The sequence below is a fragment of the Penicillium psychrosexuale genome, assembly GCF_028828465.1.
Source record: "Penicillium psychrosexuale strain IBT 29551 chromosome Unknown utg000005l, whole genome shotgun sequence".
Taxonomy (NCBI): domain Eukaryota; kingdom Fungi; phylum Ascomycota; class Eurotiomycetes; order Eurotiales; family Aspergillaceae; genus Penicillium; species Penicillium psychrosexuale.
In genome coordinates, this window is record NW_026643190.1 from 216,611 (window position 1) to 240,538 (window position 23,928).

Here is a 23,928-nt window from a genome sequence, read left to right on the forward strand (position 1 = left end):
ACCTCATTATACTGTTAACTGTTCACTGTTCACTAGTAATATTGTTATATTAGAAACACGATGAGCCATCATCAAATTACCACGATCTCATCTATCACACGCCCCAACCAATGAACCCAATCCTAATGCACCAAATAACATTATATAGCCCAGCCCAAGCAGGCTAAGCTTACTGCGTCAAAAAATCCTCAATCTCAAAACCCATCCGCTTCAACGCCTTCTCCTCCAAATCCCTCCCAACAACTTTCCGTAGCACCACCGTGCGCACATCCTGCAATCGCACCTCAACCGGATTCCCACCTATGCGATCAAGCTCCTCCTTGCTGCACTCCCGAATGTAAACTGTGATATCAGGACCCACGCACGCGCGCCACAGTGACGCCATCCACTGCCAATGATCGAGCGGCGCGTAGGAGTCGCCGATGGGCGTGGAGCAGGCGAATGCGTCTGCCGTGGTGAGCTGGTAGCGTGGGACGAGCGCGATCGGTACGCTGTAGTGGCTGGCTGATGTTTGGGTGCTGACCTCGGAGCCGTTCTCGCTGGACAGAGCTGGGGAGTGGATGTGCATGTTTGCGGTCTTGGGGATGAGGGTGCGGGGGGAGACGTTGGGGACGGGGGTTTCCTCGTCTGTGGTTATAGAGCGGGCGTCGACGGAGCCGGCTCGCGAGGTGGGTTTCACGAAGTTGACGACTTCGTCGGAGATCCGGTGCCAGGCGGAGATGGTGTTGAGGTAGTCGACTGTCGCGTCGCCCATCTGGCCGGCTTCTGCGGAGGTTGGTCGGGGGGCTTTGATTTCTGGACCGTCGAATACCCGGACGTGGTACTTTGTTTCCTTTTTTAGAAGGTTGTTGAGGTATTCGACGGCTGCTTGGACGAGGTCCGGGTCTTGGCCGTCGACGGCGATGACGGGGCCGCGGGCTGGTGGGATTCCGTCTCGGAATGAGGGGAGGAGGGGTGGGGAGATCTTGGCGAGGACTTTGATCTTGTTGAGGAAGGGGATTGTCATGACTGTTGCTTCGACACTGGAGCCTTCCTGTGGATAGGGTGTCATGGGAGTCATCACCGGTGTTGTGGTCTGGAGTGGCGGTAGCTTCAGACTGGGGTCGGGGTGTGACTGTCCCTGGACGCTTTGATATGGCCGTTGCGGTTGAAGCATGGGGAGATGGCGTGGCGGCATCTCCGGGCGAGCACTCCAAGGGGTCATCGGATGCGGTGACTCTGGAACGCCGTTGCCAGGACTGTGGTCCCGGTAGGGATGTAAAGTTGGCTTGAATGAGGCCTGGGATACCCGGCGGCGTTTGTTGTCGGGAGATCGACCACCGGGTTCCTCCCAGTGTCGTTGGCGAGAACGGGGATCGTGGTCCATCTTGGCCGACTTTGGTGGATTAGGGTCTTTCTCATGGCCTTGGACGCTTCTTGGCGGCATGCTACTTGGGTGTGGTGAGAAGTTTGATGGTCGAAACCCAGGCCCACTGCTGGGTGTGAACGGGGTCATGGGGGAAGCGGGTGCATTCATCAATCGGCCACCACATCTGTTACAATGTGATGAGCCAGATGGGTTGTGCCCAATTCCTGTGGCCGAGCTTCGGGCGCTTCCATCCCGACCATACCGCCGAGGCTGGTAGCGGTAGTCAGGGTATTGCTGCTGATGGCGAGCTTTTTCCTCCTTGTAATTGTCAGTGTTTGAATTCATATCTCTGGGAATGCTTTCATACCTCTGCAAGTGCCTTCCATTTACTCTTGTCCTCCTCAGAAAGAGAACGCCACTGTTCTCCAATAATCTTGGAGATCTCAGGATTGGCCAAGCCCGGGTTATGAGCAACAACCATGGCCTGATAATGCTGGCGATACAGAATAAACGCTAGACCAATATTAGCCATGTCCATGCATTCGAAAGATCCGATCTGGCTGACGACGACCAAAAAAGAAACAATCGAAAAAGCACTTGCCAAACTGTAATGACGGTGCGGACAGTATCGACTCACCATTACGAGGCCGGGGAATCTTCGGATCTGGCTGGCAGAGGCAGAACTGCAGGGCACTCTCTTTGTGTGATTTGATAGGACTGGTACTGCTAGCTGACGAGGAGGAGGATCGATCCGATCTCTCTCGCAATGGCAATTCCTTGGTGGAGATCATGGGTCCGACAGGCTTGCCGGGGCCATTGGAGGACATCCGGTGTGCTTCTTTGGAGATATGTTGATGTGTCTGATGTATCCCCGTTGACCTCGGATCGGCGTATCTGACTGCGCCGTCGGGGTGTCTCATGGCCATGACCGACTTGGGCAATTCTTCGTTCATAACTTTGTGATCGAGTAAATTGCTCGGTCTAGGCAGCGAGACTTGGGCAGACTCATAACGTAGAGCAACAGGGTTGGGGAGAACTCGATCGTAAGACATTTATTTAATACTTTTCTCTGAATGAACTGGCTCGAAGGCGAAGATGGGATCAAAGAAAGATTGGTCACAAGGGAAAGGTAGGAGAAAAAAAAGTGTATATACGGCTTTGAAAGAGAAGGCAGAAGTGAATAGGTTTGGGGGCGATTGGGCCCCAAGAAATAACAAGAAAGGAAAGAGATGGGGACCGACGGCAACAAAGAAAATGAATCCGTTCGGGAGGAAAAATGGGAAATAATCCCAATAAGAAATGCGTGAAAGACCGGGGAATATCAGGGATCAGGACAAAGCGAAGTATATGGGCGTTTGGACACAAAAGCCCTAAAAGCGGGTTTTCTTTGTCTTGTTGGGTGTTCCCCCCGGAATCCCTGTCTAGCGCCTGGTTCTTTGACAATAGCTCCTGGGCCTTGGGATTCTGACCGAGCCAACCGAGAGAAAAAGAAATTAAAATAAAAAGTACGAAAAGAGGATTAATCGCGGGTTTTCTTTGGTATATTCGCTATAGGGAGACTTGGGGGATCTCGATTTCTATACTCCCAACGACACGGTACCTTCCGATTAGGCCCAACCAGAGACCGAAACGAAAAGAAGAGAAAAAGAAAAGAAAAGAAAAGAAAAAAGAAAAAGAAAAAAACCAAAAGAAACCAAAAGAGACCAAAATCGATGTGTCAACTCCCAAATCCCCAAGAAATCCCCTATTTCCCTCTCTTTCCCTGGCCAAGGCCACTAGAGTCATTGTTTTCTTTGTCTCCGGATGCGGCGACCCGCTTGATCGAGCTGGCCCACGAGGGTCCACTATGGTCCACCCCAACTTATTACCCGGCCGGTGATTGGTCGGGGTATGTCCTAAATCAGTTCCCCGGCAAATCAGACAAAGAAAACAAATTGGGTTATTTCTTATTTCTTTCTTATTTCTTTCTTATTTCTGGAATTCATTGAAACAATTAATTTCGCCTTTTTAGACTTTGAGCTTGATTGTCCTTGTCAGCTGTTCGATTCATAAAATAGTTATTCTTCAAATCTCCCGTAATTGCAAATCACCGCCATCAGACTGCCGGGATCTGGGATGATCTCATTGCCGATCTCGCGATCCACTGCACGTTACAGTCACTGTCACTTGTGGGCTTCGAACAATACCACCCTTTCCCCCCTATTTCCCTCTTGTCTCGGGTAATGGATATCGGTCTGGATCTTCCCGTGTTCCAATAACCCCATCTGCAGGTTCCAGGTTCCAGTTTGACCATCGGTACTACCGTGCCCTTTGGATGTCCAAGGGTTCAGATCCACCGCACACACTTTGATTGTCCAGGAACTGGCCATGGCTCACCCGCATCAAGTATAGTTTCTGCGTTTGACTTCGCGGGTACCGACATCATTGCTATACACCCCTCCCCGGCCAGACGTCACCGATCTTTTCTTTTTCCTTTTCTTTCTTTTCTCGTTTTTGAGTTGTTTGTCTGATTTTGAAGGTTTTGAATCTTTTGAATCTTTGAATCTTTATTCATCTGGACAATGTCTAAGCTGCAAACCCCCGGTTGTGGCGCTTCTCGGTCCCATTCGGTTTCAACATAATCCCATCAATCCCATGGTAAATCTCCGCCGCCATGAGCCGGTGTGCTGAAGGACCCAAATGCATGTCGTTCCTGAAATCATCAATGTCACAGTCAGCAAAAAAAGGCATTGGACATGTCGATCCCTTCCCCAACCACATTTCATACACAACTGATAAGGAATGATGAAAAGAAAACCACTCACCAGAACAGATACCTCTCTGGATCTTCACACTGTTTCTTCTCCTTTGACATCATGACCTGGACCCCACTCTCAACACAAGGCTCCACGACATTCTCCCACCCAGGAACCAGGTTCTTGCCTAGACCATTCTCTTCCTCAATGCCTGCCGCATAGAGCTGCCAGTCACGGATGCGGTCCATCATAAAAGCATTAGTATCAAACAGATAGATAGTGCCCTGACTCCACTCCCGAGCCACCTCCCGCAGCTTCCCATTCCACTCGTCCAGGATCCGCACCGTATCCTTGTACTGATCCCCCACCGAGTTAAACCCGGGCAGGAAAGTCACGTCGACCGTCTGCGTCAGAATAACCTTCAGGTCCGTGGTGCCCCAGCGATCGGACAGCGTGTCGAGCTGGCTCATAAGCGTTGCAATGCGCCGCTCAACCGATTTGCTTGCTACGTCGTAGTCCTTTGTAACCAGGCTCCAGAGATCCCACACTCCGAACGAGACGACGAAGATCGTGCGGTCCTGCCGGGACCGCACCTCTTCCTCGGGAAGATCCTTCGTCGCGGCGGACTCGGCGTCTAGCCATTGCCGGAGCTGCGACTTGAAGTCGGCGATGTGGGTCTGAGACAGTCGGTCTAGATGGTCGAGTTCTGAGTTGTCGACCACCGCGCCGATGTTCTTGCCTGGATTGGCTGTTTGTGCTAGGTTCTCTTGGTGGCAGGAGAACTAATCGTGTTTCAGGTTCTGTCAGACACGCTTGTTTCTCCTTTAATCTCTCGGGTGGTTATCTTACCATTGAACAAAGCCGGTCCGTCCAAATCCTGCCCTGCGCCTCGTCGGATTTGTTGTCGCTCCAGGAGTCGCCGAACACCACTAATCGCTTGTCGAATGTGCTGGCTACTTGGAACGGTTCTGAGACCAAGGGGACGATATCGGAGAACCCCCGTGACGTCAAAAACCACGCCGATGTGAAAATCATGCAGACTGCGACAGCAGCCAGCGCGTAGAAACGGTTAAAAAGGCGCGTCATGGCGACTGAACGGCCACAGCCAGAATAGGCCCCTTGAGCAATGTCGAGCAATGTCGAGCTTGGACCTCACGTCGTCCGCTTGTTTCGGAGACGAAGTCGCCACAAATGCTCCCAAAGTATATAGCAAGCTCCCAGACAGCAATTTGAGACAAGATAATCAGGAACAGAATGTCTCACCGATTGTGCGGGGAACCAGGAGATTATCCGGCACTGCAAAAAAATTGGAGATTGCGACGAAATCCCCCACTCGGACAAGAAGCACCGGCAAAGTTGGGTATGTGGCGGTTCCTCCAGAAACGCTATGGGAAAATGGAAAGAAGATAGAAACCGGACGGAAGTGTCTATATTATAAGCTAGGACTAGCAAGCACAAGACCTAATTCCCAAAAAAAACCAGAATCCCTATGTGAGGCGCGAATTCGTCACATTTGTAGGTTGGCCGCGTGGCTCGGAGAGCCGAGTCGACTAACGTCCGACTGGACAAATCAGAGTCGCCGATTTAGAGCCACAATTGCTTGATCTGGTATTTTCTTCCGCATACGGAGTCGGCAAGCTTCTCGGTGATATTATGGTTCTCCTGTCCCTTTCGCGTTTCTTCAGCTCCGAATAGTGGAGATCAGGTCTAGACTTACGGAGTACCTCGCATCGCATACAAAGCCCGGCACAAGGCCACGTCCAGGTTCTGTTTCGCATTGTCTCAAGGGATTTGGCGTTCCTTTGAACTATTTGCCCGTCGGACATGCAATTGTTTCTCGGTATGATAGACATGCCAAGACATTATATACTGCAGATCTCTAGAGCGGAGTTTGTGACACAACGTTTTTATTGGGAAATGATGCATGGAAGAGAATAAAGTATGGAGGAAAGGTACGAGGATTGGCCTATTAATTATTTTCATCTTTCTATGACAATATGAGGGGAGAGACATCTAAAACACATTCAAAAACACATCGTAGGGTTTATCTTGAATATAACCTTCAAACGTCCCTAATATGGATTTGAGCCCAATGGATCAGATTTCTGAATCCCAGGACTAATCCATCTATCCATGAGATATTGTCTTACAAATCCAGGGGTTATGCACTGGCGTTTGCAGTGTCTGACATGCGGGTTCACATCAAAGGTCCTCAAATATAGTTAGTGGAAGCTGTTATTTGCAATTGTCGTACGAGGCTCGTGGTGGCTGTCAATGAGGCGTTTGTGAGACCGTGCTCAGTCTTTGATATGTATAAAAGTTGAGTTCGGCCGGTCGAGACTGAGTCATGATCCGAAACATTTGTTCATCATTCCGATGGTGATTCAAAGTCGGTTGTGTTCGAAAGTCACACTGGGAGGTTTCATGCCAGTAAAGGAGACTGTCGGTTCAAGGCGGATGGAAAGCTGTAGTTGCTGGCGGTCCTGGATATGTGTTGTTTCCTGGATGCATAGCTGTCGGATAAGTCTTATATTCATCGCTAAAAGTATCAGTTATTTTAGGGGCCAGCGCTGTAGATTTGTTGAGTCGAACGAAGAAAAGAAAATGTCGGGGTGCTGATGCACAGTCACATGACCTACCAAACCACGCTAAACCCCATCTAGCCGACGTAAGCCCTACTTCCCACACGTGACACGTGACTTGCACCTCGCTAAGCCGGCGAACTAAAAAAATCCACAATACAGACTCCCTCGACGACAATCTCACAAATCGACAACACCCGCGCTACCGTCTTGACCGCGCCGCCTCCGTCAAGATGAAGCTCAACATCTCCTACCCGGCCAATGGGTCCCAGAAAATTATCGAGATCGATGATGAGCGCAAGCTCCGTCCCTTCATGGAGAAGCGCATGGGCACCGAAGTCAGCACTCCCTTCTTCATCCTTCCCCGCCTATCCGACATTCAATCGATGAACAACATACGCACACACACGACTATTAGAACAACTGGCTAACTGGTATCTCTTTTGATTAGGTTGCCGGCGATGCTCTCGGTGACGAGTTCAACGGTTACGTGTTCAAGATTACCGGTGGTAACGACAAGCAGGGTACGCATACAATCTCTATTCCCAATGTCGGAGCAACAATTCGACAACGGAGAATACAACTCAACGCACATAAGAGAACCACAATGCTGACGATTAATTTACAGGTTTCCCCATGAAGCAGGGTGGTACGTACACAGCCGCACAACAACCTGGGGAATGATCAAAAAAATTATATCCAACCCCCAGGGATATCAACAAACCGCAGGATGCTCATCGAATGATTTCTACAGTTCTCCTCCCCACCCGTACCCGTCTGCTCCTTGCCGACGGCCACAGCTGCTACCGTCCCCGCCGCACCGGTGAGCGCAAGCGCAAGTCCGTCCGTGGCGCCATCACCGGTCTGGACCTTGCCGTCCTTGCTCTCTCCATCGTCAAGCAGGGCGAGGGCGAGCTCCCCGGCCTCACCGACACCGTTGTCCCCAAGCGTCTCGGCCCCAAGCGTGCCACCAAGATCCGTCGCTTCTTCGGTCTCGACAAGAAGGACGACGTCCGCAAGTTCGTCATCCGCCGTACCGTCACCAAGGAGGGCAAGAAGGATTACACCAAGGCCCCCAAGATCCAGCGTCTGGTTACCCCCCAGCGTCTCCAGCGCAAGCGCCAACGCGTTGCCATCAAGCGCCGCCGTGCTGAGACTGCCCGTGATGCTGCGTAAGACTCCCTCTCTTTAGCTCTGATCAATGATCTACAGGTTTATTGATTTGATTTGGAACTCGAACTAACGGTTACATAGTAACGACTACGCTAAGCTCCTTGCCGGCCGTGTCCACGAGGAGAAGGCCAAGCGTGATGAGCTCCGCAAGCGGAGAGCTTCTTCCATGCGGAAGTAAACTTCCAAACCCGCGGTTTTATGATTTCGTTCTGCGGCGATGGGGTTTAATGGAGGAGCTTCACGTCTCTGGGATGATTTGAGGGGAATTCACAAAAAATGAATCACTCTCAGGGGCGCGGAGGATACATATCTGATAAAAAAGAAATGGGAACAAGAAAAGTGACGGGGAACAGGTCTCAAAACGTACAAAGCAGGCTGAGTGGTTGATACTCCCTTGTGTTTGGCTACGGTGATTTCGGGCCTTGGGAGTCGCAATGCATATCTGTGTTGAACCTACCTTTTTTTGATGACCCTTTTTTTTTGAATGGAGTGCATGCAAATTTCAATACTCAGTTCTGTCAATTGCTCATGGCTTTTTCAAGGAGTAGGCGTAGCATATTGTATTCCTCTCTGTGGACTCGTCTACTCCACTTGAATGAAGTGTCAATGAAGTGACTTAAACACTAGTTCAATCAAGTCATTACCTTAAATTCCCCGCTGCCAGTTACAATTCCCCCAAAGTCATGTTTAGGTATAGGTCACGTGGTATACGTCTATGATATGGAAAGGCGTTCGGAATTATGTTTTTCAAGATATGACTGCACTTTGCGGTCAATGGTACGTATTTGGAGAATATATAAATGGGACAAGTTTTCGCTTCACCTCCACGGCCAGTAATGAACCCCTGTTGTAAACCTATATATATCGTAGGATCAACAACATATTAAGACTACACCGATCCAGTCAACAGTCATAGCAGCACCCCCTCAATAAGAAAAGACGATCTGATTCAAGTTGTAAAGCGGCCCCCAGACCTCGCAATAATCTAAATCAAATAGAAAGTACATGTACTCTGCATATCAAGACCACACACATGCACGATGCAACCGAACCCAGCCAAGGATAACCAACTTCCGCCAGAGAGAACTGCGCAGATCCAACACTTAAACCGTCGATCTCTCTCTTCAAAAGAAAAGTATAGTAAACAATAATAAAACACCCGGGGACTAATATCCTCGTCCGGCTAATAAAGGTCATGAAAATCGTATTTTTTTGTTTCCCGCTCACTCCGCGGGTTTCACGCCAACATTCGTAGGTAATCACTAGGACAACCCGTAGATTTGATCCTCTGTCTTGATGTATAAATTCATTTCTGCCCCTGATTTACCCCACGGTGTGCGAGAACAAGAAGCTAACTGACTCGCCGTTGTGTGTACGACGGCAAGCCTCTGCCAATGTCGGGCTGATATCGATCGTATGGATCTTGTCGCACTGCTCCTGCTTGTCGCCCAATGGGACAGTGTTGCTGACGATAATGCTGCGAGAAAGTTAGCCAAAGGTGAACCGAAAAATCGGAAACCATCCAAGAGTGCAATGACTCGTCGATGGCATTCGGACATGCACATACCGCTTGAGGCAGCTACCGTTCAGGTTCTCAATAGCCTTGCCGGACAGAATACCGTGGACAACGATGGCGTTGACTTCGGTGGCACCGTGCTGCATGACGGTTTCGGCAGCCTTGACGAGCGTCCCGCAGGTGTCGGCCATATCATCGACGATGATAGCGACCTTATCCTTGACGTTACCGACAAGGACCATGCGCGAGACCTCATTGGGGCGGGCACGTTCCTTGTGAATAAGTGCGAATTGCAGATCCAGGCGATCGGCAATGGCAGTAGCACTAAATCCACATTAGCCCTTGAACTATACATATACGTGTAGTATCAAGATAGACATGGCTTACCGCTTGGCACCGCCAGCATCCGGGCTGACGATGACACAGTTGCTGACATCGAGGTTCTCGCGGATATACTTGAGCATGCTAGGCTCGGCGTACAGGTTGTCGACGGGGACGTTGAAGAAGCCCTGGATCTGGCTGGCGTGCAGGTCCATGGTGATGACGTGGTTGCAGCCGGCGGTCTGGAGCATGTTGGCCATCAGCTTGGCGGTGATGGGAGCACGGCTCTTGTCCTTCTTATCTTGGCGGGCATAAGGGAAGTTGGGAATGACGGCTGTGATACGGCGGGCCGAGGCGGTCTTGCAGGCGTTGATCATGATCAGGAGCTCCATAAGTCCATCGTTGATATCATTGGGTTTTGTCGATTGGAGGATGAAGACTGTAACAAATCATATATATATGAGCGGGGGTTCTTGATATCACGATTAAGGTGGGATGTTCTTACCATCTTCGTCCCGGACACTCTCTCCGATTGTGACACTGGTTTCCTGGTTGGAATATTGCAGGACCATAATCTTGGTCAACTCAATGCCGAGCCTAATTCATAGTTCTAGAATTAGCCGGTTGCCCAGTTTTGCCCTAGCCGGTTGCACATACCGGTCAGCAACTAGGTTGGCAAGCTCCGGGTGACTGTTGCCAGTCAAGAGCTTAATGGAGTTGGTCGACATGATGTAGGGCTCTGTGAAACAGTAAAAGAAGAGATATTCAATCCAAGATGCACAAAACACACTCTTCTCCAAGATGACCGTGTTCGGCTCAAAAAATCGTTTTTCCTCCGCGGCCCCGCATGTCTTTTTTTCTACGTAGTCCCGTGACGGGCTGACCGCCTGATGACATCAGCAAGCCCTGGAAGCCCTGAAGTTCTACTCACAATGGCCAGTAAAGTACGGATTAGTGCGCGGCGGATTCGAAGTAAAAGAAATAAATGCAGCAATCTAAGTACATAGAGAGGGCGCTGGAAAAAACACGGTTGACCTGCACTTCAACCGAATTCCTTACCACTTGCCTCAGTTTTCATCTTCTCATAAAGAAACTTCTCCACTTTCCGCATTCGTCCCCATAATAAGAAAATCTCGTAAGAACCGAGAGAAACGCCGTGCAATGCTTTGGCTTGATAAAACCATTCCCATGCCGTAGAGTAGGACAACAGTCTAGGCAAATCCGAAGTACTCACTTCCAGCCGTGACGGCCGTGTAAAGGCGTTGACGGAGATCTTCGTAACTTTCATACTCAGGAAGATCAAGCTCTGTTAAAATAGTTAGTAAAATGCGCTAATGCAGTCAAGAAATGCGGAGAAAAACTTACGGTTGAAGCAGGTATGCGAGCTGGGAAGGCGATCCTTATGGCCATAGTCGCGATGGATGTTGAACTTGCTCACACCGTTCATACCCTCAAGTTCCTTGAAGCCATTGAGAGGAACCTTACTGGTTCCAGTGACGAACTGCAACAGCTTGGCACGCTCCTCCTTGTCGAACGAGCGGACGGCACGCCAGAACCACTGGATTTGCGAAGAGGACGCGGAGTAGTTGTGATACTCGGTGTTGTTCTTCCACTCGTCCACATCAATCTCAGGAAGACCAGAAATCAAAAGTTCCAGCTCTTGCTCGTTGAAAATGGAGATCAACTCGGGAGGAATGATTTCGTGGAAACCCTTGAGGAAGTTGTCCAGTTGTTCACGAACCGACTCGACGAGGCGATATTCGACCACGCGCTGAACGTACTCTTCCTTGTTCTCCTGTGTAACGGGAATGTCGTGACCACCGGGCTTCAGGTCGATGACCTGCTTCTCGCCAAAGTCATCGGTTTCAATGGAAAAGGTTTCGGTGATGATATCGGTAATGTCGTTCTCCAGCATCCACAGAAGTGATTTGTAGTAGTCCAAGTCGAGCGTTTCCATATCCTTGATAGACACGGATCGTCCGAGGATATTCTTGTAGACTGCTCTACTGAAGTGACAGTCGAGAACACGACCTTCGTACAAGGCCTTACCGATGATGCGCCCGATGAACTTGAAGAACATCAGATGCTCCGAGTTGACCCCACTGAGGCGATTGGGGTGGAATGTGGTCCGATCAGCGGCGACAGGGATGAACAAAGCGTAGTTGGGGTTGAACATGCCACGCGCAAGAACCTGGAACCATTCTCTGGTGACACCACCAGCATCGACACCCTCCTCGCCATGGAATCGTACATTCAATTTGCCATACTTCAACTCATCCGCGCTCTTGAAGTACAATGACTTGAAAGAGTCAAGGAAAACCTCAGCTCTGCGCACAGAGAGCTGAAGAGGAGGATGAGGGTGGCGAGGCTCGGCACCGCGGGAGTGGACACGACGAGTGAAGTAGTTGCGCTTGTTATCGAATTCCAAGACCTTGGGGTTCTTGACCAATAGAGAGAATGTGCCGCTCATCAGGCGGGGGTTCTGGCGGACGAGCTCATTGAGAATCTTGCGATGTTCTTCTGTGAACTTGAAGAATATGTTTTCCATGCTGAGACCAGCATCGGCTGGGGTGCTGTTGACTGACAATTCGCGGCTGCCGCGAGATAGCGGCTGGTCCTTCAGCGTGGTGTTCTTGCAAACGACCATCAATGCCTCAATGAGAGGGAGGAGAATAGTAGCCACGTTCAGCATATTCTCTTTCTGCCGAATGACAGTCAAGCAGTCGCTCAGTTTGCTCCAAAGCGGGCCGAAAGTGGCGCTTTCATAGAGTTTCTTGAGCACATCTTCCTTCGGAGCGGATCTAGGCTCGATATCCTTGGACTTGTCCGCTCGTGCTTGGTCAAACAGATAATCAAGTGCGGTCAGGATACGTAACAATTTCGCCTGGTCTGAGCTAGCCGGGGAGAACTTGGCCAGAGCAAGGCCTTGCATGTCGGTACCAGTCTTGGCCTGGCGGATATGAGGGAGAAGATCCTCCAAATCACCCAGGATGGTATCGCTGAGGGCCTGCGCTTGAGCAACCAATTCATTGCCGATCACATCTCTAGCTCCGGGAATAGCGGAAAGATTGTTGATGGTGGAAAGTGTATCGCGGAATATCTTGCCATTGCACTCACGAGCCGCAAGGATGTGGACAACTAATCGGAAGTTGTGATCCGGAACGACAGGAGGCTCGATGGTTCGCTTCTTGCGCTTCCCGTCCCCGGTGGGCTCCTTGGAATCTTCAGGTTTCTTGGCTTCAGCTGAAGTAGCCTCTTCACCCTCTGCGGTCTCTTCACTAGGGACTTCGGAAGTTTCCACAGTGGGAAGCGGAGCATCCGTCATGGATGTGTCCATACTGGAGTCGGCAGCCTCAGAAAGTTCGGCAGATGCTTCGATTTGAGGTCGCTCAGGCTTCTTGCCCTTGTCCTCTTCCTGTCGCTCCTTCTCACGACGAAGGAGAACAGTCAATGGCTGTGTGATACTGCTCAGGAGGCTAGACACCTGCTCCATGCAATTAGGGCTCTCCATTATCAACTTGCGGTCAAGAAGAGAAAGCAGGGCATTCAGAGCGAACTTGTTAGCTCGGTTATCTTTGCCTTTGCCCTTACGCAATGACTTGAGTTTACCAGCTGAGGCAGAGTCATGTTCCGTTAGGAAGAACCAAGCAATGTGTGGGTTGAACTGCGAAAGGAAAGACAGCGCGGCGATACATTGTTGGATGACCATAATCGGGGTCACTTCGCTGCTGACGCTCGAGGCAGTCTGGATAGCGAGGGATCGCTTAGACTGAGGCGTCTTTTGTGCTCCTGGTGCCTTTGCACGCAGAGAAAGATGAGAAAAGCTGCGTTCGATCGCAGTGGAATCGACGCTGCCATCCTGCAAGATCGAAAGAAGAACGCTGAGCACTTCACTCCGGTTCTGGCGGTTCTCGCAAACATTGTGAAGAATATCATTCAATTGATGGCGAGCGTTGCCCTGAAGAGGCATAAACATTAGACGGAGAAGGGTTGCAACGCCAGCCTTGTCGAGCATTTGAACAGTTTGACGTCTCTGCTCTTTCTTCGACTCTTGGCCTGCAGCAGGCTGGCGGTGATCAATGGCACTCATGTCACCAAACTGGGCCATGCGTCGGCCGCTACCGCCCATACCACGAGCTTCATTCAAGTAATCCGGGCCCAAGGTTGCGAGAACATCCTCGGGCTGATCGGCCAGAACAGCCTGGCGCAAAGAGGGATCGAGAGTGGCAAGGAAGCTAACAGCATCCATTTCTTCCGCCGGTTGAGTGCTAGAAGTAGCACCAGCACCACCAGCAGCGGCCGCCTGTCGTCGTGCGGTCTCACGTTCCCGTCGGCGTCGATCGGCCGCTTCTTGTTGCAGCAATTCTTCGCGGATTTCGGCAGGCAAGGCCTCAAGGAATTCTTGGTTTATCTCAGTATCCTCCTCACCCGCAGCAGCAGCCTGGGACCGATGTTCAGCAAGCTGTTGCATGATGACCTCCTCCCGAAGTTCCTCAGGAAGAGCCTCTAGATATTCTGAATCGATCTCGAGACCGGTGATATCAACTTGGCGGCCCCTGATGTTCGTGTAGACTCGACGAGCGGGTTCAGCGGGTTGGGCTTCGGGTTGAGTAGATGGGCCAGCGTCTTCAACCGTATCGGTTTCTTGGACGTCTTCCATGGGCTCATCAACCCCTGCAGCTTGGCGCTCGGCTTCCTGTTGTTCTTTCTCTGCCTGTAGCCGGGCGTTCTCCTCCTCCTCCTTTTGCTTAAGCTCGCGCTGTTTTTCTTCAGCGGCAATGCGATCTTGGCGGTCCTTTTCAGCCCTTTCGGCTTGAACACGCTTGCGTTCCTCTTCCGCGAGCTTCTGGCGCTGCTTCTCCTCCTCGATGGCAGGGGGAACCAAGAGCCTCAGAATGGAGTTGACGACGCGCTGGGTCCGCTCAATATACTGGCTGTTGAAGATAATGTGGGCCTCTTCTTGCCAGCGGTTTCTGGTGGTACCAAGACCAAACTTGACGGCAGTGTGAGGGTCGTCGCCGCGAGTGCGAGTTGGAGGGCCTGCTCCTCGGGGAATCCCGAGCATATCCTGGATACGACCAGGCAAGACCGCCCGTCGGTCGACATGGACGTGAATACCATCAGGGCGAGTGACAACGCCGAAACCTGGCGCTGCCTGCCCGCCAATGGCTTGCATAATGGCATTCATGAAGCTGATGGGGCTATCCATGGCAACAACCCGGCCACCTGCAGGGTCCATAGACTGGCCCCAATCGGCGAAAGCATCAGCAGCAACCCGAGGTGGAACAGTAGGATCTGGGCGGTCAGTCCGGACGAGAAGAGGATTAGTGCCATCGTCGTTGCCGTGAGTCGGGATTTGGGTTCGGTGGACACGGTGGTAAGGCTGAATGGGAACGAGACCGGATGGGCGACCCGGCATGATTTCAGTGACGGTAGCCCAGGCCGGTGGTGGGGCTGCGCGGAAGCGGGATTGCGCATGTCCTCGGGCCATTGGAGGTTCATCGCCTTCCCATCCCCACGGCTCAAGAAGATCATCGTCTTCTGGGAGAGTCAGCAATGCTGTGAGAAAATCATCGAGAGAGTTGGACTCACCTTCCATATCCTCATAAGATCCTTGGTCCTCATCGAAATCATCCATGTCCTCGTCAAGTTCATCCATTTCGTCTTCGTCTTCAACTGGACCGGATGTCAGCAAGGCTGGTGGTTGCGCCGGCATTTGTTGCCTCAGCAGTCTAAGGAGGGACAAACCATCTTCATCGAGGTCATCGATTTCTTCGTGAATATCACCACCTAGAGCATCTCCATGGATATCATCAACACCGGAACCATTGAGGGCACGGAATAGGTCACCAAGATGTTGATCTTCACCTTGGTGTCTAGTGGATTGTCTGATGTCGGCCATTTCATCTTCAAACTGGTTCATCATCTCGACCTCTTCTTCGTCTTCGGTCATTTCTTCACTTTCCCATTCGTCCTCTGCGCCATCTTCGAGGCTTTCGTTGTCTCTGTCACCACCGATTTCTCCATCATACATGTCATCATGCATGTCCGAATGGTCGTGGTCTTCATCATCTTCGTCCTCGTCCTCGTCATCATCTTCGTCAAGGATGACTTCGACTGCATCTCCGGAAAGACCTTCAATTGGACCCATGCCATCGTCGTCTTCGTCGCTAACGACTTCACCATCATCTTCAGCGACATCCTCGTCGTAGTCCATTTCTTCGTCATATTCATCATCGTACATCTCATCGTCCTCACCCTCCGATTCTTCGGTGCTGCTCTCTTCCTCGTCATGACGAGGCTCTAGCATGCCGAGAGTGGAGTGGCGGAAGAGGTCAGGTGTTTCTTCGCGTTCATCTTCCATGTCAGAAACGGAAGTTGCCGATGAGATCTCATCATCCTCGTTATCACCTTGGATAGTGATGTCCGAGGTCTCGCTGAGAAGTACGGCAGTCTGGGTAAGTTTATTCAACGGACGAAGAATATACTTAATGACACGTCTAGAGGACGGGAAATTCAAGTCGACATCGGCGACGGAAGAAGTGAGCGCGGGGATAAAATTCTTTTCGAACATGGTCTTCGCGAGCTGCCTGGTTGAAGTTGGGAAGCCCGCATCGTTGGTGAAGGAGTAGCCGCTGAGCATTTTATCGAAGAGGTCAGCAAGAGACATGAGCTTGGAATACTTGACATCTAGGGGTTCAGTAGAGGCCATAGCATCCTTGTAGGACCGGAGAGCATGCTCTAGCACAAAGCGGCGGACAAAAGCAAGCTCAGGCTCATCCTCCTCATACTTAGGGTCGGTACGACGTTTACCAACACCACCAAATTCACCGGTCTTGGTGCAAAGCGCAACAAGCACTTGCATGGTCCATGTGGAGGTGATACTGCGCTTTTTGAACACCAAAGACTCATCATGATCCATGGTACCAAGGGGAACAAGCACGTTCAGCAAATAGTTGAGGACGCCAGAGCGCGGTTTGGAGGGTGTAGTGGCTAGAGGATCAGCCTTGCGGGAAAAGTTGATGAACTCGACTTTAGTCCGGTTGTAAGAGGAAAGAAGTTCCGTCAAGCACTGAAGGAGCAAGCAGCGGTAGATGTAAATCGGATGGTCATCTGCCTTGAATTGGGGCTTTTCTGCCTTCTTGGAACCGCGAGATGTTTGTGCTTCGGCAGTGCTCGAAATCGAAGGTGTTGGCTCGTCCACAGCCATCTCAACATCAGTTTGAGTATCGGATTGGTCAGCTGCCTGCTCCGAGAATTCAAGACTGGTTTCTTTGTCGTCCACATCCTTGTAGGACAGAAGCTCCGAAAGCAGGTAATGAATAACACCATCCGGGTTCTCCACAATTGGGGCCTTGAGTTCGGCACCCTTGGTTTGGGCCTTGCCCTTGTCCGTGCCTTCAGGGGCAGATGCTTCACCCGCTGAAGATGATTCTGGCTTCGGCTCTTCAATAAAGACACTGGCTCTTCCTCGCTTTTGCTGCCGATCCTTGTCGGCCTTCAATCCAAGAACCTGTGGACGTTGATGGTTGTCATATCGGAGCAACCGTAGCTTTTCATTTGTAACCTCCACAAAGATATCAGGAGCTCTCAGCACGAGGTGATACATATGTCGTACATAGCCGTTCGTGTCCATCTGACGGGTAGTCTTGGACTCAAAGTTGGCCACAATTTCGCTCCTCATGATCTGCCGGATAGTAGCTTCGTCTTCGACGATGTGACGAAGAATCAGCATGAAGGCACTTTGGAGTTTATCGTTTGTAGCGCTAGAAAGTTGTTTAACCATCACGAACAAACGCTGAAGGTTTCGCTTCTCACCAAAGCGAGCGGCAATGCTGCGCTCGCGGGTGAGAATGACAAGAACACGGCACATGGAGAGCGCGAGTGTATCATCCTTGCCCACTCGGGGTAGGATCTCGACAAGAGCTTCAAATAGCTGGGTCTTCTCATCGAGGGAGACAAGTGGATCTTCAAGACGGGCTGGTTCATCGCCGCTGGGGTTGGGATCATCAAGACTTGGCAGTTTCCAGGCAATCTGGGGAGGCTGGCAATCATCAGACAGAAGCTTCTCGAGAATGAGAAGGACGTGTCCAACCCAAGGGAAGGTTTCTTGGTCGGCCTTTTCGGGTGTTGGGAGCTTGATAAATCCAAGGAAAGTCGAGAAGCAATCTTTGAGCTCTTCAAGAGTGGCGAGGTACATGTCAGGATCTTGAAGGGTCAGTGCGAGAATGTGGGCATAAGCTGCAATCTTTTTGCCAGCTGTCTGGAAGTTCTCCATTTGTAGAGAGACTAGCGATTGAACGAGGGTCTCTCCAATGTCTCGACGGAAGTTGACAGGCTCGTTGTGCTTCTTGATAGCCGAGGTGATCAAGTCAGACAGCTCAAAAGAGACATCATGATGTTCATTTAGAATATCCAGAGCCCGATCGATCAGGTTTGACCGAATGTTTTGCCTCTCTGCATCCAGATCTTCGATTGTGACCATATGGCGACGTTTCACCGGTTCTCCCTGAGGGGGCGCGGTAGATTCGGAAGAGCTTGCCCCGATATTACGACTCTCGGGCCGACGCTGGTTCGATGACTCGCCTCGGTCATCGCTATCCATGTCATCATTGTCGTTGAGAACATTGTCTAGAGCTTCGGCCAAATTGCGGTGCATGTCGGAGTCAATATCGCCTCCGGGGAAAGGAGGACGTTGCGCCTGAGCTAGAATCAACTGGAGGGCTCCAGAGCGGTCTAACGAATTGGCAGCATTGAAAGGTGGAACCTCTCCAAGACCAGGGTCATCGAGGAGGTCGATGCCAGAAGCAGACTCGGGTAGTCCGGTTTTGATATCGCCGGGACTCGGGGGTACTCTGGGAGGGGCTCGTAGCCACTGCTGGGCCTTGCAGTATTCTTCAGCCGCCGTTAAAAGATTGTTGCAACGATAAAGGGCTTCTTTATTGAGATCAACATCCGTGTACCCTTTCTCAAGCAAGGCAGTTGCTCGTTCCGTGTGGACCACGAATGGTTTCTTGGGCACCTCTACCAAGACGGGCGGGGTATCTGCTTTACGAGCCGCGCCAGCCTCGTATTCACCATCCAAGGAGAACCGCATGATATCAATCAACAATCGGACAATTGGACTCGATGACTGGGTCGCAAAGTCCGAGTTCCACATGTCTCTGGCCATGGGCAAGATCTCCATGCGAAGATCCACCAAGAGTTGACCTGGCTGGAAGTAGTCGGGACGGTCGCGGTCCCGGTCAGGGTGAGAAGTCAAGGCTTGTGTCTGGCTAGAGTCCACGATGAATTTCCCAGCAGTGAGGTCTGCGAATAATCCAAGAATGATTTTAATTCCACCATATCCGGATGCAAGCCGGTCAGCAAGCTCCTTGTCTTGGTCGGGAATAGACTCCGCAGATGGAAGGGACTTGATATCACTCAAGAAGACGTCACAGATGTCTTTCAATACTTTGAGGCCGTTGTTTTTATTGAACGAGACGAGAACTGAAGTCAAGTAGTTCGGACTGGGACGATCTGAGGAGACTTCATAAAGAAGGTGCGAGAAGTGTGAAAGGATGACAATGAGATATGCGAAACGATGCTTGGGGCTGTTGCTGGAATTGGCCGGGTCGAACTGCAGTTGGCGAAGAACACCTTCAGCAATGGCGTCTGAGACCAAAAATGCATTCGCCTTCTGTTTCTGCAGCGGATCTGTGCGTCTCTTGCCGATAATCCCGAGTCCGAGGTTGTGCAAGAATCCCGTAATCGAGGTTGGCAGAGCGCTTAGAAGGTAGCGAAGCGTACGCGCATTCTTGAAAGCAGGACACTGTTCATCAACTTCGGTGTCATCTTCTTTCGGACCCTGGCCCAACTGAGCTGGAGCAGTCTCTGATGCACTAGTGCCCTCACGTTGAGGTTCGGCGCCAGGCGTTGCTGAAGGCTCCTGGGGGTTCCCAGTAACCGGAGCAGCCTTTGACTTTCCAGAGCCATGCTTCTCAGCAGAGGCCTGTGTCGCTTTCAGCCACTTCTCGGGGATGTTCTTCTCCAGTAGAATACCTTCCCACACGCAAGAAGCAAGAAGGTTGCTCAATGAGGAGACTAGGGAACAGTAGTGGTCCGCAAGGTTGGCTTGGCCAAAGATAGAGGTAGACTGACCAGGCCGGGTTTGGTACAGTGGCGATGCGAAAACCTCGCGAAGGACATCGGTAAGGAGAAGAACAGCATTCAAATGTCTCACGAAGAATGTGCCAGATTTAGCAGCAGCCGTAGGCTCGAGAGCAGGTTTTTTTGAATCTGCTGGCTTGATCAATTCTGTGAAGAATCCCGATCCAGTGGGCGCAGTCCAAAAGGCTGAAAGATTGTCCACTGCTGCCTGTGCGCGTCGAACAAGAGATGGGACCACAAGGTGAGGCTTCGTTTCCGCTAGCATGTGGATAAGCACGGTAATCTCTTGGTTGGCGTTGGTGCTGTGGAAATCAAACGCCAAGCTTTGGAGTGTTGCAATGTCTAACAAGAACTCTGTGCCGCCGGCCAGGATGAAGGATGTGCAGTTCGTCTGGTTCTCGAAGAAAGCGCCCAGGAATCGCAAAGCTGGGAACAGGTAGTCCGTAGCCGAAAGACCATGATCATCCTTATCTCTAGGCTCAAAGTTGGGGCCCGGCGAAGGGAGGACGTGATCTAGATCCCCAACGACAAGCTTAGCGCCGTTAGGCAGAGTGTTGGCGTTGAGCTGGGGAGCACCAAACGAGGCAGGGTCGTCTATGGGTGCATCAACGGCTGTGCCGATCTCTCGGAACAATGAAAAGACATCTCCTGAAAGAGTTGTTTTGCCGTCGGCATCTTGGGTCCACATTTTTGTGCCCATACCTAGCTCCCATGCCTTGACTCGCCCCAGAACGTTGATACGAGCAGCCATTACAAGAACGGCAGACATGATAGAGGTTTTCAATGCTGGGTGGTGTCGGACAAGCTCATCAAAGGTCGTGCCTAACGAACGAACCAGTTCTGGGTCATCCTTAAGGCACTTGATATGCTCGGGGTTCTCGAAGATCTCGAAGAAACTTTCTAGTGCATCGGAGGACTGGAAGAGGTCCAAACCGGAGGAGTTCAAGCAGATAGCTCCAAATGCGCCAGGGATACAAGCAAGAGCATCAGCCGCGGGCATTATGCCAGGTGCGAGAGGGGTGTTCTGGGGTCTGACGATGGCATACTCGCGATCCTTTTGCTTTCCCTCGGACTGAATAGCGGCTTCGGCGCTGGGCGGTTGAGTGGCGGAGGGTTCGGCCTCGGTGTCGGCCTCAGTCTCCCGGTCTTCAGGCTCCACGGCCGGCGGCTTCTCTAGAACGTGAAGTTCACGACCCATGACCGCAGCAAGAAGGCTCTTGCTGAGGCCAGCCTCGGCGATGACAGCATAACTAGTAGGCTCGTTGTGAATGAAGCTGCTGAGAATGTTGACGGCGTTGCTCCAAACATGTGAACCGAACACACGAGCATTCTCGAACACAAGGCGAAGAGAAGTCAACAGCTGAGGCGAATCGATCAAGTTGCGCAGAACACGATCGAAGCCTCCGCCATTGTGCTGCATGATGTGGTTGACGAAACGGAACATCCAGCGCAGAGTCTGCTGCTGAAAGTAAGGAATTTGATAGTCAACCGAAGGGTTTTTGTATTTAGCAGGAAATCCATCCCCTCGATTGACCTTCTCAAACGCGGTCTTGGTCTCGTGATCAATCAAATCAGACATGGCGTCAAAACCCTTCGCTGTTGTCAATGTACCCAGTGCATCACGGACCGCGTGCACAAATGTGTCAAGGAACTCCATGATACGGGAATAGACTCGGCGGGATTTTTCAGTCCGCAGATTCAAGATGTCAACAAACATGGGAATCAGACCTGCTGCAACCAGGGTCTCCGGAGTACGTGTGCTCGAGCTTGGGAGAGTGCGTAGGAGTGCAAGCAACGCATCTCGCCACTCATCGTAGTAAGCATCATCCGGGTCGTTGTTTTCGGGGCCTAGTTCATTGACCATTTTACGGGTCAAGAACATGAGAATTCCGTGGTTGACATTGACGCTCAAAGCTGCACAGACGTCGATAGCACGAACCTTGTGCTTGGCCAAAGCATCCAACGCCTGGATCGCCAAAGTTTGGACAGACCGAGAGACCGCGAGGTCACCACTGGCACCGAGATGAACCACTTCAGCGAGCTGGTAAGTAAGCTGAAGACGCTTCGGTTGTTCCATATCAGATTGAAGGACCTTTGCTTGGAAGGTACTCTCCGGCTGAACATGGGCCAGATTTGTCACTGCCAGTGCCTTGATGGAAAGAATCTGTTCGCGCGTAGCACGCGACGTTGTCAACGCCTTGGCGACTCGGAGCTTGTGAAGCAGCTCATATTTTGATTCAAGGGGCAGATGAGGCAAGTTCGCCGCAAGAAGATCTTCCACCTTTGCAGTTGAAACTTTTGAATAGGGAAGCTCTAGGACTTTACCCGCTCGTGTAGCCTCTTCTGCCTTCCCACCGATAACAGCTGGTGATTCATCTCCATTCGAGGCCTGGTTGGAATGAGGAGTGGGGTGTGCGCTACGTCGCAATGGAGTTGGCGTAGCTGGAACGTGTGAGCCGTGCTCTGTTTGGCCAAATTCGGACGTAGTTCTGGCCTGTTCAGAGCCTGAGGGATAGTACAGGACTCGAACATCTCCCCATTCCTCCCAGCCATCGTCATCACGCACGAGGGAAACCAGTTCATTGGCGTTGACTTTCGTCTTGGCTGTGATTTCCTTTCCCTTGGTTAAAACGGGGGAAGACGTGCCAAACGGTGTTTTACTGGCGATGGCTGGACGCGGGAAAGGAGCCGCGATTTTCTGCAACTTTTCGAGATCAAGCGCATAGTGGGACTGCAATACGGACTGTTGATGGGTGCCACGCTGGCGAGAGTGGTATCGTTGAGCTAAGCAAAGAGACAGCCGCAATGTAGATTGTAGGAGAGAAAGTGAGGTGGTGTTCAACAGGTCACCTAGGCGATCGCTGCTGCTGTACAGGCTTCGGTTCCCACATTTCTCGAGCAAAAGGCGAGAAAAATCAAGAACTGCTTCCACAAGCTCTCTATCTCCTTCAGGGCCGTATCCCAGGGCATTTAGTTTAGCATCAACACCCTCTGCTGGCTTCTTGCTCTCATCGGCCGAATATGATTCCTCCAAAACACTTCGGGCAAACAGTTGGGTCTGAGGGCCAGTATTCAGGAGGTATTTGTCCACAGCTGAGGCCAGAATCTCGTCGAATCGGTCCAAGACATTGATCCAATGGTAGAGATCACCGCGCGGGAACGGCCATAGCTTAGGGAATGTGTTGAGAAGCGACGGGAGCTCTGGAACGGGAATACTTGTGGCATGCGCTATGAATTCTTGCAAAAATGGTGACTGTGATGGAAGGAAAAAAATTTTAGTTGGGTTGCACATCAGGCTGTCGGAGAGTAACTTACGATTGTAGCCTCATGCTTTTGGCTGGCGACCTTCTTAATTCTCCCCATGGTAACGACCGATTGACCAGTCAAACATGAGGGAGTTGAGAGATTCCAGGAGGGTTGTCTCCTAGAGAGGGTGGGGTGAAAAGGTCGTAAAGACCGGTGTCGCGGAGAGAGCGCGAAGATGCCTTATGACGTTTTTGATGCTTTTTTGTTGCCTCAACGAAAATCGAATCGACTCAACGTGATGGGGACCTGAGTAATGTTTCACTGTGAATAAAAGGCAATTCTAAGCGATGCTAGATCGAATTTACCATTCAATCGTGAAGGTACTTGGGTGAGAAAGCTCAAATCGATAGCTGAGAGATGAGATATCGCAAGTCGGTCAAATAAGGGAAAACGGGTGCAGGTCGTTATCCCTCAAGGTTTGACGTGGAGCTATTAAGATGGATATGTCAAAGGGAAAAGATGAAGGAGGGCGGATGGTTGATAGAAGAGAAGAGAAGGACGCAATGTGAAGAGAAGCTGGTCTTGCCGGCAAAAGGCAGAAGGGCGGAGCGGCTCTCTGCATTTCCCCCGCTAGGCCTCAGGCATCGACTGCCTGTCTTTACTTCCAGTTTGTCGGCACAAATATGATGCAACCCTGGAATTATTGGATTTAATATTACATACAGAGAGCTACAATGAAATATGCTTGACCACAATCTCTCAACTATTTTTGAAAAGATGTGGGAGTTCAGAGTAAAAGCCTGCTAGAAACTTATTGATATGCGGTGAACCACATCCCTAAGAAAACGCATGCATGCT

At 51.1% G+C, this 23,928-nt stretch overlaps 5 protein-coding genes across 5 annotated transcripts; 1 reads left to right on the forward strand and 4 right to left on the reverse strand.

Moving 5' to 3' along the window:
• Positions 1–169: 169 nt before the first annotated feature.
• Positions 170–2,400, reverse strand: N7518_009040 (putative HMG box transcriptional regulator; the record flags this gene model as incomplete). Its single annotated transcript, XM_057189967.1, has 3 exons — positions 170–1,666; positions 1,716–1,861; positions 1,986–2,400. The coding sequence occupies 3 exons, from the start codon at positions 2,398–2,400 to the stop codon at positions 170–172; spliced, it is 2,058 nt and encodes a 685-aa protein (XP_057037623.1).
• A 1,513-nt stretch (positions 2,401–3,913) lies between these two features.
• N7518_009041 (uncharacterized protein) lies at positions 3,914–5,169 on the reverse strand (the record flags this gene model as incomplete). The annotated part of the gene is made up of 3 exons (XM_057189968.1): positions 3,914–4,040; positions 4,153–4,865; positions 4,933–5,169. The coding sequence occupies 3 exons, from the start codon at positions 5,167–5,169 to the stop codon at positions 3,914–3,916; spliced, it is 1,077 nt and encodes a 358-aa protein (XP_057037624.1).
• A 1,729-nt stretch (positions 5,170–6,898) lies between these two features.
• Positions 6,899–8,016, forward strand: N7518_009042 (40S ribosomal protein eS6; the record flags this gene model as incomplete). Its single annotated transcript, XM_057189969.1, has 5 exons — positions 6,899–7,003; positions 7,117–7,189; positions 7,294–7,314; positions 7,420–7,837; positions 7,920–8,016. The coding sequence occupies 5 exons, from the start codon at positions 6,899–6,901 to the stop codon at positions 8,014–8,016; spliced, it is 714 nt and encodes a 237-aa protein (XP_057037625.1).
• A 1,096-nt stretch (positions 8,017–9,112) lies between these two features.
• tom1 (E3 ubiquitin-protein ligase TOM1) lies at positions 9,113–23,187 on the reverse strand (the record flags this gene model as incomplete). Its single annotated transcript, XM_057189970.1, has 8 exons — positions 9,113–9,315; positions 9,406–9,678; positions 9,742–10,114; positions 10,181–10,272; positions 10,333–10,414; positions 10,910–10,981; positions 11,041–23,077; positions 23,140–23,187. 8 exons carry the CDS (start codon positions 23,185–23,187, stop codon positions 9,162–9,164), a joined length of 13,131 nt encoding a protein of 4,376 aa, XP_057037626.1. The 3' UTR covers positions 9,113–9,161.
• Positions 23,188–23,576: 389 nt separating this feature from the next.
• N7518_009044 (uncharacterized protein) lies at positions 23,577–23,921 on the reverse strand (the record flags this gene model as incomplete). The annotated part of the gene is made up of 2 exons (XM_057189971.1): positions 23,577–23,764; positions 23,882–23,921. 2 exons carry the CDS (start codon positions 23,919–23,921, stop codon positions 23,577–23,579), a joined length of 228 nt encoding a protein of 75 aa, XP_057037627.1.
• Between the last annotated feature and the right edge of the window lie 7 nt (positions 23,922–23,928).